We start from the raw sequence: 15,141 nt of genomic DNA on the forward strand, positions 1-15,141 counted from the left end.
ATACCTTCTTCAACCAAACTTTAAACTTTACAATGAAATATTGAGGTCCAAACAGTGCAATCGAAATCCTATTTTATATATTCTTCAAAGTTCACAGAAAAATGAACATGAGAACTTAGTTTTAGTTCATGCGACTACAAATTCATAAACCTACCCTTAATCAAAATTTGTAACCTTATATGGGACAGACACAGAGAGCCCCAAGGGGTTAAAACAGCTATTAAACAATTTTGGTTGAATGGGAAATGATGAGGAAGCGAAGTGCAAAAAATGCCTTCAACTGTGAAATTTCCCACAACATTCAGTCACCACATGCAAAATAAAATTGAAATCATTCAAAATTATGTAAAGTTGTCATGGTACATAATATTCTCTTTTGTTTATTCTGGCAGTGATTGTTTACTTCTAAAAATTGAACAGCTGGAAACTAAACAAATATATACAATGTATACATACTTTGCTTGTTAAACATTGAATCAATAAAATCATGAACATGATTCAGTGTGAATCACTCTTCAATCATAACAATGCAATTAATCATGAACATGCTTCAGTGTGAATCACTCTACAATCATAACAATACAATTAATCATGAACATGATTCAGTGTGAATCACTCTACAATCATAACAATACAATTAATCATGAACATGATTCAGTGTGAATCACTCTACAATCATAACAATACAATTAATCATGAACATGATTCAGTGTGAATCACTCTACAATCATAACAATACAATTAATCATGAACATGATTCAGTGTGAATCACTCTTCAATCATAACAATACAATTAATCATGAACATGATTCAGTGTGAATCACTCTACAATCATAACAATACAATTAATCATGAACATGATTCAGTGTGAATCCCTCTTCGATCATAACAATACAATCAATCTTGTATACAATTATTCTTAACATGAAGTAAGACATGAACAATAGTGACAAAGGGGTAGATTTTATATAACTTAAGGGGGCTCGCGGGTCTAAATCAATTTTTTATTTAATATAGGATTTGGCTATATTTTTCTATAAATGAACTTTATCTTATACTTAATAGAAAAATGAAGTAAAAAAATGGGGTCACTGTTCAATACGCTCACAATCTGCCTTCGAAAGAAGCATACATTTTTGTTAATGTCCTTTTTTTCTGTTGAACTAATAGGAGAAAAAGCGGTAATATCAAAATAAAAAAAGAACTTAATTACAGAAATCGCTTAAATTTTACAATTATTTAGTTTATGTACAGCTTATTCTAAAACAACAATAAAAAATATAGGTCACCGATGGGTTAAAAAATATATTTCTATTTTTATGCCAAAAATGGCATTTTTGCACCAAAGGCAGATAATTTGGAGCTCTTTCAATGATATCTACATTTTAAAAGTCACCTGGGGCCAAAACAAATTGATTTTTCAGAATGGTTTTTTTGTACCGTATGATAAAGTAACAACTACTAAAGGTAATTAATAAAATTTGTAAAGAAAAATAAATGTTTATTTTTTTTCTGAAAATCTTATACCCGTGAGCCTCCTTTATACTGATTCCATAATAGGAAGATAGGAATGTTAAACCACACACAACCAACTTAAGTGCCACTAGTTTTCGTTAGAATCAGGCAAGTTTGAAAAAAATCAAAACTTTAAAACATGATAAAATAAACTAACCAACCTAACCATTCTATATTAATGTTACCCTTATACTGAATTAGAAATGGTAGATCTTTTGTTTCTGTGTATCTGGTAATTGGAGAAATCTCTAGATAACTTTTAGTTTGAATAATAGCAAATTATGGAGTTATCTCCCCTTAATTGTTAATTTCTAGTGCATTTTAACCAAATTATATCCTGAATTACCTGAACAAGAAAAGGAAACGATGTTTTATTCATGCACCATGATATATTTTAAAAAATATATAACGATTTAAAAAAATATATAACGTAATGTCACCTTCAGTGGGTTTTTGTTTTCCCCACTGCCTGATTAATAGGCAGAATGGCACCTAAATCTATCAGCATATTTTAAAAGTTTGGTAATGAAAATGAATCAGATAGCTAAATTTTTAAATATTGAATCAGGGCTTTCAAAATGGTCACATTTGCAAAAAAAAATCTGTTTCTTTTACAAATGTAATATATGTCCAGATATACTTAAACTTATCTCCAGAATATTGCATGTGATTTTAAACGACAGAAAAACAGGGGTTTAGACAATCATATTTGACCAGACAGTTTTCCCAGAAAGGCACACTTTTCTGGCCATTGAATAATTGAAGGTTTTGAGCAAGTTATCGACAAAACCATATTTCATGCATAGATTCCATGCAAACAAATGTGAAACCCAAATAAATAAATTAGTTGCCTTTGAGTACACATTATATAATATCATTTAGATACAACTTCAAACTTATTTGATGCCGAGAATTCTTCTTCCTTGTGTCAAAGCAATGAACTTATCAATTCCTGTTTCAAATAAAGTTCTATTTCTTGCATTGTCTTCAAATGGAATGTACGAAAAAAAAAGTCTAAATCTAAATGTCTTATTATTCAGGTAATACAAAAGATTCAATTAAGTTCTGTGGTAAACTATTAGTCATCATCAAAATTCAGAACTTTTTCCATGTTTTGCAATCTTTCATTCTTTCAGCGATACATCGTTAATTCAGTTATGATGGTTACCTGAAAAAAATAACATTTTAGATTTTAAATGAAAAATTAGACAGTCTTTATAGTTGATTACTGTCTCATATAAAACAAAGAGTTTTTAATGAACGGAGAAAATATTTAATGGGCTTTCATGCACTGGCCTTTTTCCTTTCAATTATATGAGACTTTGACAAATACTTTTATACATAATTAAGTTTATCTTTTTTTCATTGCTGATAGAAATTGATCTTTTAAATTTTATTTGTAGATATATGCAAATCCATTCCCATATGGTCCGAGACCACAACTATTTCGTAGTGCATTTCTTTTAGAACATAAATGAAATTTTAAAAAATCCCACCTTTCTCAATGAAATTTTTACAGTGTGTTGTACTACTTTTGGGATAAATTATATCAAAATTATAGAAAACTTTATCGGCTCTAACTCAAAATATGGACAATTTTATGTTTAGGGCGTCTTGAAATCTTTTGACAGCTTCCGAAGTGCTAATTTTAAACCTTTTTCAGCTGGACCAAATCACTACTTTCATTTAAAATTCTGGACCCAAATTTTTTTACAGTGTAATTTCACACCTTCTTGCAATTTGAGGCATTAAACATGGAGAAATAAATTTGGAAGGGGTGAAAAAATTAATTGCAAGTACCCCACTGTCAACACTAGGGACTATATTCGTGAACAATGAAGATCAAGGGACGACAATTGTGGTCTCGGACCTAATATTATAGATTTTGTTTGGAAAATGAAACAGAAACAGAAAGGGTCAATGTATATTAAAGTGGACCTCAGTCAGTGTGGTTCATGTTCCTAAACCTGCAGCCCTATTAACATTTCAAAGATTCAAAAAATTATTACAAGTTACAATCTTTAACATTAACCACCATTTCTAGATTTCTGAATAATTTGAAATTAATATTATAAATAATTCATTTGATCAGACTTTGTAAATGTTTCCCCAAAATATAGACAAGTTATCAGCTGATGAAATATATTGACATTACATCTTACATTGTTTTGTACATTGTTGATAGGAAATTTTGTATTGTATGTATACTTAATATGAATTCTTGCTTATAAATTATATGTGTGCATCACATGATATAGATATAAGACAATGTGGTATGAGTGCCGATGAGAGAACTCTCCATCAAAGTCACAATTTCTAAAAAGTAGCACATTATATGTCAAGGTATGGCCTTCAACATAGAGCCTTGGCTCACAGCAAGCTATAAAAGACCCCTAAAAAAATTACTATGGTCTAATCTATATAAAGAACAAATATGCTTTCAAAATGATCTGTTAAACTAGCACAAATTACAATGAGTATTAAAGATCTTGGAATACATGTATTTTAGTTTGTAGTACACATATATATATATATACATATATATAATCAATTATCTGTCGGTCATTTACATGTATGTTTTACTTTTCATCTTTAACAATACAATACATCTTTTTTTCGAGTGTATTTTCCCATTCAGCAAAAACTATACACAGCGAAAATTTAACCTGCCCGTATTGTCGTTTAAATCGCGAAAAAAAACACACCCTGATATACGGTATTATATATATGTTTATTATATGGTACAGATAGCCTTGGAACAGACATTTTCACACAATTTATCAAAGTCCTACATAATGTAAGAACCTAAACAGGTAAAGACCAATATGACCAAAAGAGAGCAAGAAATATATAAGAATAATAAAAACAAGAGTGCACACACTGAAATGTCTCGCCTTCTTTACTAATCAATGATATTATGTTGATAGTTCTAAGTATAAAGCTTTATAACAACTGTCAATAAACGTTACATTAACCAAGAAAACTAAACAAAGACCAATGAACCATGAAAATGAGGTCAAGGTCAGATGAACCATGCCAGGCTGTCATGTACAGCTTACAATGCTTCCAAAAACACAAAAACTTAACACTGAGCAATGAACCGTGAAAATGAGGTCAAGGTCAAATAAAACCTGCGCGACTAATACCGGTATATAGATCATAAAATATTTCCATTCACTTTATATATATAGTTGACCTATGGCATATAGTATCAGATAAAAAGACCAAAATTGAAAAACTTAACTTTGACCACTGAACCATGAAAATGAGGTCAAGGTCAGATGACATCTGTCCACTAGACATGTTCACCTTACAATCATTCCATACAACAAATATAGTAGACCTATTGCATAAAGTATGAGAAAAACAGACCAAAACACAAAAACTTAACTATAACCACTGAACCATGAAAATGAGGTCAAGGTCAGATGACACCTGCCAGTTGGACATGTACACCTTACAGTCCTTCCATACACCAAATATACTAGCCCTATTGTTTATAGTATCTGAGATATGGACTTGACCACAAAAACTTAACCTTGTTCACTGAGCCATGAAATGAGGTGAAGGTCAATTGAAAACTGTCTGACGGGCATGAGGACCTTGCAAGGTATGCACATACCAAATAAAGTTATCCTATAACTTATAATAAGAGAGAATTCAACATTACAAAAAATCTTAACTTTTTTTTTCAAGTGGTCACTGAACCATGAAAATGAGGTCAAGGACATTGGACATGTGACTGACGGAAACTTCGTAACTTGAGGCATATATATACAAAGTGTGAAGCATCCAGGTCTTCCACCTTCTAAAATATAAAGGTTTTAAGAAGTTAGCTAACACCGCAGCTGCCGCCGGATCACTATCCCTATGTAGAGCTTTCTGCAAAAAAAGTTGCAGGCTCGACAAAAACCAAACAAACAGGTGCGTAACTTTATGTCTTGTAAAAGTATCTGTGAAACTTAAGTTGAATTCCGATGATAGTTTAAGAAGTAGTTGACACAGACTATGCCAGACTATACCACAAGCTGTCCCTCGGGAAAACTGGATACTGCTAGGCAACATGGAAATTTAGGGAGGCATTCGCCAATAGAAAGGTCTGAGAGACATGTCAATACTAGGTACTCATTTGAGGAAGATTTCAATATGATTGAACAAATATTTGAAGGCTTCAACGGATTTCTGGAGAAATGGATACTGTATTTCAAAATGTTTCAGATGCTTATATATAAAGATTATCAATGATCAGTGTACAATGAAAAGTAGGTTACAGCATCCTTCTAACATATACTTTTCTTTGTAATTGAGATTTTGAGATTTTGATTATTTGATAATTTGTATCTTTTTTATGATGACTGCATATTTTTTTTAACATTATCCTGTCTTAATCAAAACTTTGTTCATGTAAATGGAAAACACTTACAAATAAATAGAAAGGTAAGGTTTGAAAGCCAACATGCACTTCTTCTGACGAAAGTCAGGGCATTAAACAAAATTAACACTCAAAATGCAAACAAGAGCTACTAGATTCATTCCTCTAAGCTATTACTATATCTATGTACAAGTGCAAAAGATATCTTTGAGCAAGTGTTTAAATTATTCTATGTTTAAATTAGCCAATCAATGTCATACCATTATCTCCTTTGTGGCCTAAAATTCATAAAAGAAATCGAATAACTTTGAATAAAACTTACTTATAATTTAACAAATTTAGATGAAGCAAACATAAAGAATAGTCTTTTTTTACAGCTTTTCATTTCTTGTATTTCAAGACTAAGCTAGGACACTATAAAGGTTTACTTTTACTACCTGTGACTTGGATGGAGAGTTGTCTCATTGGCACTCATACCACATCTTATAATACGTGTTGTTTGTTACAAAAAACATATATATTCCCAGGCTGTAGATACCAGTGAAATGGTTTGGTTCAGGTATAATATTTACATTTCTGCAAGAGCGATTCATATTTCAAACCTGTTAATGTTTAAACAGATTTCATACCAAGCTTAACAGATTTAACAAACAAAACACTGCTTATTATCAACATAATTTATTTGCCTAAATATGGGAAATGAATGAAACACAAGTTATTCAAATTGTCTCTTCATCATACTAAAACATTGTCATAACCCTTATACTTGGGGACAATTAAATGCATGCTTTAATATGGGAAATGAATGATACAAAATTCAAATCGTCTCTCTACCATACTCAAACATAACCCTTACACCTGGGGACAATTAAATGCATGCTGTAAAATGAAATTATAATAAATAGATTATCAAAATGATTAGAACAAGGAGAATATAATTATATAAACTTAAATTACACATTCAAACTACTAAATAAAAATAAAAAGGAAGATGCACAAAACCAAATAGGAGGCTAAATTTCATTCCTAAAGATATACCTATTTATATGGGGAAGTTAGGGCTTGCTTGTTGATCTTTGTAACCAGTTTCTACAAAGAGTATATAACATGTCTTAACAAATAAAAAAAATATAGCTTTCCTCAAAATCATTGTACATCGATTTCTAATAATAGTTCAACGATAAAAAATATATTAATAAATACACACCAAGTTAAATGATTTAAAAAATCAAAAAACACTATAGTCATACAAAAAAGCCTGCAAAACTGAAGGATAGAACTTAGGGAAAAAAGGGAATATATGCCAAACAAGCAAAATAACAAGTTACTAGCAAAAGAAGCAAATAGGATTCATAAATTGCTGAGTCACACAAACATTGATATGTCAAAATACATTTTAACATTGGAACAAAAAAGTCAAGGTGGATAGACAGACATATAACTTTTCTAAAAGACTTTATTTTATCCATTTTACAGAATTGTAGAACATATACTTTATATACATATAAGTCTAAATTACTCACCTATAAAAAAAAATAGTTTTCAAATCTTGTGATAAGGCAAAAACTAGAAACTAAACAAAAATTGTCATTTAAGGGAAATAACTCTACAGTTATCAAATAGATTTAGTTAAACTGGCATTTTTTTTTGTAAATCTTGATTATCAATGTTGCTATTTTAAAGTTTTTGTCTTTCTAAAAAATTTTCAGAGATATTAGACAAACACTCAAAAAGAAGTCAATTAAAAGTAAACTAGAGGCTCTAAAGAGCCTGTGTCGCTCACCTTGGTCTATGTGAATATTAAACAATGGACACATATGGATTCATGACAAAATTGTGTTTTGGTGATGGTGATGTGTTTGTAGATCTTACTTTACTAAACATTCTTGCTACTTACAATTATCTCTCTCTATAACAGTACTTTCTGTTGAAAATGTTATTGAAAATCTTCAAATTTTAAGAAAATTGTTAAAAATTGACTATGGAGGGCAATAACTCCTTAGGGGGTCAATTGACTATTTTGGTCATACTGACTTATTTTTAGTTCTTACTTTGCTGTACATTATTGCTGTTTACAGTTTATCTCTATCTATAATAATATTCAAGATAATAACAAACAAAAAAAGCAAAATTTCCTAAAAATTACCAATTCAGGGGCAGCAACCTAACAACCGATTATCCGATTCATCTGAAAATTCCAGGGCAGATAGATCGTGACCTGATCAACAATTTTACTTCCTGTCAGATTTGTTCTTAATGCTTTTGTTTTTGAGTTATAAGCCAAAAACTGCATTTTACCCCCAATGTTCTATTTTTAGCCATGGTGGCCATCTTGGTTTGTTGGCCGAGTTACCGGACTCATTTTTTTAACTAGATACCTTAATGATGATTATGGCTATGTTTGGTTAAGTTTGGCCCAGGAGTTTCAGAGGAGAAGATTTTTCTAAGAGATTACTAAGATTTACGAAAAATGGTTAAAAATTGACCATAAAGGGCAATAACTCCTAAAGTGGTCAACTGACCATTTTGGTCATGTTGACTTATTTGTAGATCTTACTTTGCTGAACATTATTGCTGTTTACAGTTTATCTCTATCTATAATAATATTCAAGATAATAACCAAAAACAGTAAAATTTCCTTAAAATTACCATTTCAGGGGCAGCAACTCAACAACGGAATGTCCGATTCATCTGAAAATTGCAGGGCAGATAGATCTTGACCTGATGAACAATTTTACACCTTGTCAGATTTGCTCTAAATGCTTTGGTTTTTGAGTTATAAGCCAAAAACTGCATTTTACCCCTATGTTCTATTTTTAGCCATGGCGGCCATCTTGGTTGGTTGGCCTGGTCACTGGACACATTTTTTAAACTAGATACCCCAATGATGATTATGGCCTAGTTTGGTTAAATTTGGCCCAGTAGTTTCAGAGGAGAAGATTTTTGTAAAAGTTAACGCAGGACGACGCCGACGCCGGACGCCGGACGCCAAGTGATGAGAAAAGCTCACTTGGCCTTTTGGCCAGGTGAGCTAAAAAACCATCATTAACCCTTTAACCCCAATCCCGCCTGCAGGCTTGATGGCGACAACCATTTTTTTGATGGCCCATATGACCCTCCATACCTTTGTGGAACTGCCCCACCTGAACTGTTATGATAGCAGGGACTTGAACCAAGCAGTTCATGGTCCATAAACTCTTCTCAGATGTCTGTTTATGAAAATATGGCACTTTGAAAGCCGTTTAAGAGTTCAAAATCGGTAAAACATGAGTAGCCAAAATCAGGTGGGGGTTGGCATCTTTTGATGGCCACTATGTAACTGGTAGACATTGTAGGTATAAACTATTATTGAAAATGCATGCATAGGTGGTATAGGAACACAAAGAGGTATAATATGGTCAATTGGAAACTAGTCTGTAAAATATAGGTCACCGTTTTGTCAAAAATCCGTAAACACGGACATTTAGGCAGACATAATTCGCCAGCAAGAGACTTAAGTCCAATATACTCCCAGTTAGCATGAATGGACTGCAGAACTATAGGGTAAGACTTGAATGACAAAGAAACACAGTCTGGTCAATGTCCACCTCTCAAGGTCATTTTAAAATCAGAAAATAGACGGAACATGACAATTTTTCAGTGGGGGTGGGTTCAAACCAACGAGAAAATCTTCCACCTCCCATCCCACCCCCACCCATGCCCTCCGCCCCCAAATCTCAATATATCATATGATTGCAAATTTTGGAAAATGCCTGATTTTCCAGAAACCTCTTGGGGGCGAATGAGTTAAAGGGCAATAACTCCTTTTAGGACTTATTGAATGGTTTTGATCATATTGGCTATTTCATTGGTCTTGTATTTCTGATCAATTTGGAGTTTACAGTTTCTACCTACTAATCATAGTTTTTAAGACAATAGACATAAACATTAAAATAAGTAAAAATTGTCATTAACAGGCAATATCTCCTTCTGGATTCATGAAAATGAAGTCAAATTGGTTGGCCTGGTCACTGGACACATTTTTTAAACTAGATACCCCAATGATGATTATGGCCTAGTTTGGTTAAATTTGGCCCAGTAGTTTCAGAGGAGAAGATTTTTGTAAAAGTTAACGCAGGACGACGCCGACGCCGGACGCCGGACGCCAAGTGATGAGAAAAGCTCACTTGGCCTTTTGGCCAGGTGAGCTAAAAAACCATCATTAACCCTTTAACCCCAATCCCGCCTGCAGGCTTGATGGCGACAACCATTTTTTTGATGGCCCATATGACCCTCCATACCTTTGTGGAACTGCCCCACCTGAACTGTTATGATAGCAGGGACTTGAACCAAGCAGTTCATGGTCCATAAACTCTTCTCAGACGTCTGTTTATGAAAATATGGCACTTTGAAAGCCGTTTAAGAGTTCAAAATCGGTAAAACATGAGTAGCCAAAATCAGGTGGGGGTTGGCATCTTTTGATGGCCACTATGTAACTGGTAGACATTGTAGGTATAAACTATTATTGAAAATGCATGCATAGGTGGTATAGGAACACAAAGAGGTATAATATGGTCAATTGGAAACTAGTCTGTAAAATATAGGTCACCGTTTTGTCAAAAATCCGTAAAAACAGACATTTAGGCAGACATAATTCGCCAGCAAGAGACTTAAGTCCAATATACTCCCAGTTAGCATGAATGGACTGCAGAACTATAGGGTAAGACTTGAATGACAAAGAAACACAGTCTGGTCAATGTCCACCTCTCAAGGTCATTTTAAAATCAGAAAATAGACGGAACATGACAATTTTTCAGTGGGGGTGGGTTCAAACCAACGAGAAAATCTTCCACCTCCCATCCCACCCCCACCCATGCCCTCCGCCCCCAAATCTCAATATATCATATGATTGCAAATTTTGGAATATGCCTGATTTTCCAGAAACCTCTTGGGGGCGAATGAGTTAAAGGGCAATAACTCCTTTTAGGACTTATTGAATGGTTTTGATCATATTGGCTATTTCATTGGTCTTGTATTTCTGATCAATTTGGAGTTTACAGTTTCTACCTACTAATCATAGTTTTTAAGACAATAGACATAAACATTAAAATAAGTAAAAATTGTCATTAACAGGCAATATCTCCTTCTGGATTCATGAAAATGAAGTCAAATTGTCAGAATGAACTTCAAATTGTTTGAATAATATATATTTCAAGTGATCAAAACTGGTATGACTGAAGGTAAAAATAAACATGTACTACTATTGCTAATTTTTCACCTGTATGAATGTGTTACAATTCAGAGCAGCTTTATACCACCCCAAAATGTTCAAATCCAAATTAAAATAGATATATCTACTCACAAATAGACAATAGCAAACACATCCATATAAGATGATACGTTTGTTTTATTATACCTCATATTACTTTCTTTCTTAAGTTTTGGTGAGTTCCCTAAAATCTTGTCTAACTCTTGCATAATACTTCCTGACAGTTTGGGTACATACTAAAAGAACAAAAATAGAAAGAAAAAAATGTCAATAATCATTCAAATATATTGGCTTTGAACTAGCTTTCTCAGATCTAGATTTGTGTCTTCATTTTTGTTTTCCAAGGTACAATGGCAAAATAAAACACTTTTTTGTAGTGCTAATGAGGCCAATTTCCATAAATTCAATATTTCCAAGGGGTAAAATTCTTAAAAAAAAAACTTGTTGAGATATTGCTGATTTTAACCTATAGTATAAGTTTTATAAAAATCTGGTAAGAATTTAACCTTTGAGAGTGCTAACAGATGGGATAGATGGACTGACACCCGATAATTCCATGAAAGCTCATCATCTTTTTATTACCAATATATATTCAGTGGTTGCTGTTTATTTATGTGTAACATATATGTTTTCAATCATTTAAAGTACATACATTAGGCTGTTAGTTTTCTCTTTTGAATTGTTTAACATTGTCATTTTTGGGCTTTTTATAGCTGACTATGTGGTATGGGCTTTGCTCATTGTAGAAGGCCATACGGTGACCTACAGTTGTTTAATTTCTGTGTCATTTGATCTCTTGTAGAGAATTGTCCCCTGGGCAATCATACCGCATCTTTTTTATATAAAGAACTTTTTCGCCATATATTATTAATTTATATATTTCTTAAACATTATGAATTAAAAAGGATTGGTAATGGAATAATTACCTGTAAAGCCTGAATGTTAAGATAAAGTTGATCTACTGTAGAAGCTCCTAGTAATACACACTGTACATTTTCATTTTTTAATACCCAAGCTACAAAACAGAAAAGTTATATTTTGTTAAAAGGAAGTAGGAAATTATCTCCCTTATTTGAAGCAAATGTATTGAAACAATCTTTTCATTTTCATTTTTCAATACCCAAGCTTCAAATCAGAAAAGTGATATATTGTAAAAAGGAAGTAGTAAATTATCTCCCTTATTTAAAGCAAAAGTATATTGAAACATATATTTCTCGAGTCAGTGCAATGTAATCTATTAGATGACACTGCAATGTTTGAAACAGGAAGTAGCAGATTATCTCCCTTATCTAAAAAAGAAAAAAGAAATACAAGCTATCATCACATGTAAACTGTTGTGTTTACAAACATTCATGAAATTCTTTTGGAAAAGCAATAAGTGATTTAGGGGTCATCCATAATTGTCAACCATTTTCCAAAGTGTACAAAACGTACACTTGGGGGGAGGGGGTTCAAAAATCAACATTTTTACCGTACGCTTTTTTTTTTATTTCCAGAATTTATTTCGTTTCCGTAGGGAAGGCCGATGTATAAAATCGAGAATTGGCTTGGGTGTGTTTCTCTTCTTATTTCTTCTTTATTATTTTCACTTGATGATATTTATTTCGATATCATAATTCTCCTCAATCCGGATTGAACTTTTAAAAGATCAAATCATATGAAAACTAAATCTTTCAAAAATGTAAACTTGTAAAAAATTTTAAACAAAAAGTTTGCAAGCATTTCTCAGTACCCCCGATTGTCAATTTCACCTGCTTTATTATAAATCTTTATCGTTTCACTCTGTTTAATAAACAAAACTGATGGAAACACTAAATTCTTTGAATGTTTTGATTTTGACAAGACGTCATTAATTAGGAGCTCCTCCATATGAAGTTTAACCTTAACCTTAAAAATTATCCAATATATGTACACGTTAAAGTATATATATTTATAAACGATAATAGTGCCATGAATGGCATATTTACAGGGACCTTTTAAATAGAAATACAGGCGGGAAATTTAAAAACTTAAAATGTTTTAAAACATAACACTTTTATTGATTGCTGTCTTGAGCTCTGATTCCATCAACAACTGTCAGTCCATACTTTACCAATGCAATATAACCATGCATTTCCCTTTCTTTGATTCTAAGCATAGTTTATGTGCCCTTTTGTTAATCTTTTGCATGCTCTTGGTGCCCTCTTTCATTGGAGTTACCACTGTGTGATAGGGGAAACACTAATCTTTGAACTCTTTATTCTAACAAAACACAGGCATCACAGATAGATGTCATCAAATAAAACAGTCAGATATGTTTTAGTTTATTTTCAATGCAAATTTCTATATTAAACTAAAATATAATAAACAGGATCTTCTTTTTAATAAGAATGATCGATTCCTCTCTTGAAATCTGAAAATGGTTGATGTACACTTTTTGAGGGAGGGTGGGGGGTCTGAAAAAGTGTACGTTTTGTACACTTTGGAAAATGGTTGACAATTATGGATGACCCCTTAGTGATTTGGCAGTAATAAGGATATTTTATAGAATTTGTCCTGTTTGTACATTAAACCTTTTTAACCTAATGATGTGGGTGGCATAAAAGCTTGCTGTGATGAAGAACAGCTATTTGTCTGCTATAATTAAGACTAGGGTTGTTAACTTCAGCTTCAGACTTTATACTCTAAGATTTTGTATACCTATCTAAAGCTAACTGAGATATGTAAACTTGACCAGTAATATGACTGCCTCTCTATAGCTACCATTAGACTTGTTAACCTCAGCTTTTAAATACCTACCTAATGCTAACTGTGACATAGTACAACCTAATCTGTCTGCTATGATGGCCGCCTCTCTTAACCTGGCCTATCTACCTAATGCTAACTGTGACATAGAACAACCTAATCTGTCTGCTATGATGGACGCCTCTCTTAACCTGGCCTACCTACCTAATGCTAACTGGAACATAGAACAACCTAATCTGTCTGCTATGATGGCTCCCTCTCTTAACCTGGCCTACCTACCTAATGCTAACTGGAACAAAGAACAACCTAATCTGTCTGCTATGATGGCTGCCTCTCTTAACCTGGCCTACCTACCTAATGCTAACTGTGACATAGAACAACCTAATCTGTCTGCAATAATGGCTGCCTCTCTTAACCTGGCCTGTTGCCTTCTTCCTTCCTCACCCAGAATTTTGTCTTTAAACCACGAGTAACCCTATTCATAGAAATATAAATCTTTCATGATCATACAATTAAGTTAGAAATAAAAGGGAGGTGTACATCAACTGAATCTTTGCTTTTAATGGTTTGACTGATTTTCTAATTGTGAGTTAACAATTGCAAATGGAAGTTTTTAACGACCTTGACTGGCTATACAGCCCTTGCACGATTAACAATTGTTAGAGGTCCAAATGCTTTTATAATGCTGTGGGTAAACTATCATGTTTTGATTGGTTTAAAGCTGTATCGTGGTGACCCCTATGGATCTGTCGGGGTTTTGTAAATTTCATAGGGGGTTTAAGACGTCTTGTCTACTGTTTATGGTGACGTCATCTATTAATGTTGTGTTTCATTGTTTTTTTCTTCAACAAAAAGCAGTAGAAAAAGTCCAGCATGCGATAAATTCGTTATATGGTTAACTACTGACCCATCCTCCATACAAATGATTAAAATAAATAGGGCAACTTACCTTCAAAGCTGCTCTGGAATAAATAGGTACACCATCATCATATTTCCCTGTCAGTATACCACCTGCTAATGGTGACCAGGTTATCGTACCAACACCTAGGGAAACAAAGTAACATTGGATGTATATCATATCTGGCTTTCTTTGTTTTGTACATAAATCAGGCTGTTAGTTTTCTCTTAAGTGTTGTTTTACATTTGTCATTTCGTGGCCGTTTATAGCTAATGCTATGCTGCATGGGTTTTGCTAATTGTTGAAGGCTGTACAGTGACAAACATATATATAACACATCATTTGGATTCTGTAGAAAGAAACTATAAAGTCAGGTTTTTTAGT

The 15,141-nt window shown here is 32.9% G+C and overlaps 1 protein-coding gene across 7 annotated transcripts in view; it reads right to left on the minus strand.

Moving 5' to 3' along the window:
• LOC143057688 (voltage-gated potassium channel subunit beta-2-like) overlaps positions 1-15,141 on the minus strand; it is a 68,489-nt gene that overhangs the window by 27,963 nt on the left and 25,385 nt on the right. Inside the window, exons 11-16 of one of the 7 annotated variants that reach the window (XM_076231046.1) lie at positions 14,809-14,903; positions 14,214-14,334; positions 12,062-12,150; positions 11,283-11,371; positions 6,926-6,976; positions 2,661-2,683 (exon numbers count right to left, since the gene is read on the minus strand). The exons of 3 other annotated variants lie outside the window; for them this stretch is intronic. In XM_076231046.1, the coding sequence (XP_076087161.1) occupies positions 6,943-6,976; positions 11,283-11,371; positions 12,062-12,150; positions 14,214-14,334; positions 14,809-14,903 (428 nt within the window). In that variant the 3' untranslated portion in view covers positions 2,661-2,683; positions 6,926-6,942. Of the gene's footprint in view, positions 1-2,660; positions 2,684-6,925; positions 6,977-11,282; positions 11,372-12,061; positions 12,151-14,213; positions 14,335-14,808; positions 14,904-15,141 lie in introns of those variants that run through there. 3 more of the 7 variants (XM_076231045.1, XM_076231050.1, XM_076231049.1) reach the window with 3 other exon arrangements.

The sequence above is a fragment of the Mytilus galloprovincialis genome, chromosome 13, assembly GCF_965363235.1.
Source record: "Mytilus galloprovincialis chromosome 13, xbMytGall1.hap1.1, whole genome shotgun sequence".
In the NCBI taxonomy this organism is placed as follows: Eukaryota; Metazoa; Mollusca; class Bivalvia; order Mytilida; family Mytilidae; genus Mytilus; species Mytilus galloprovincialis.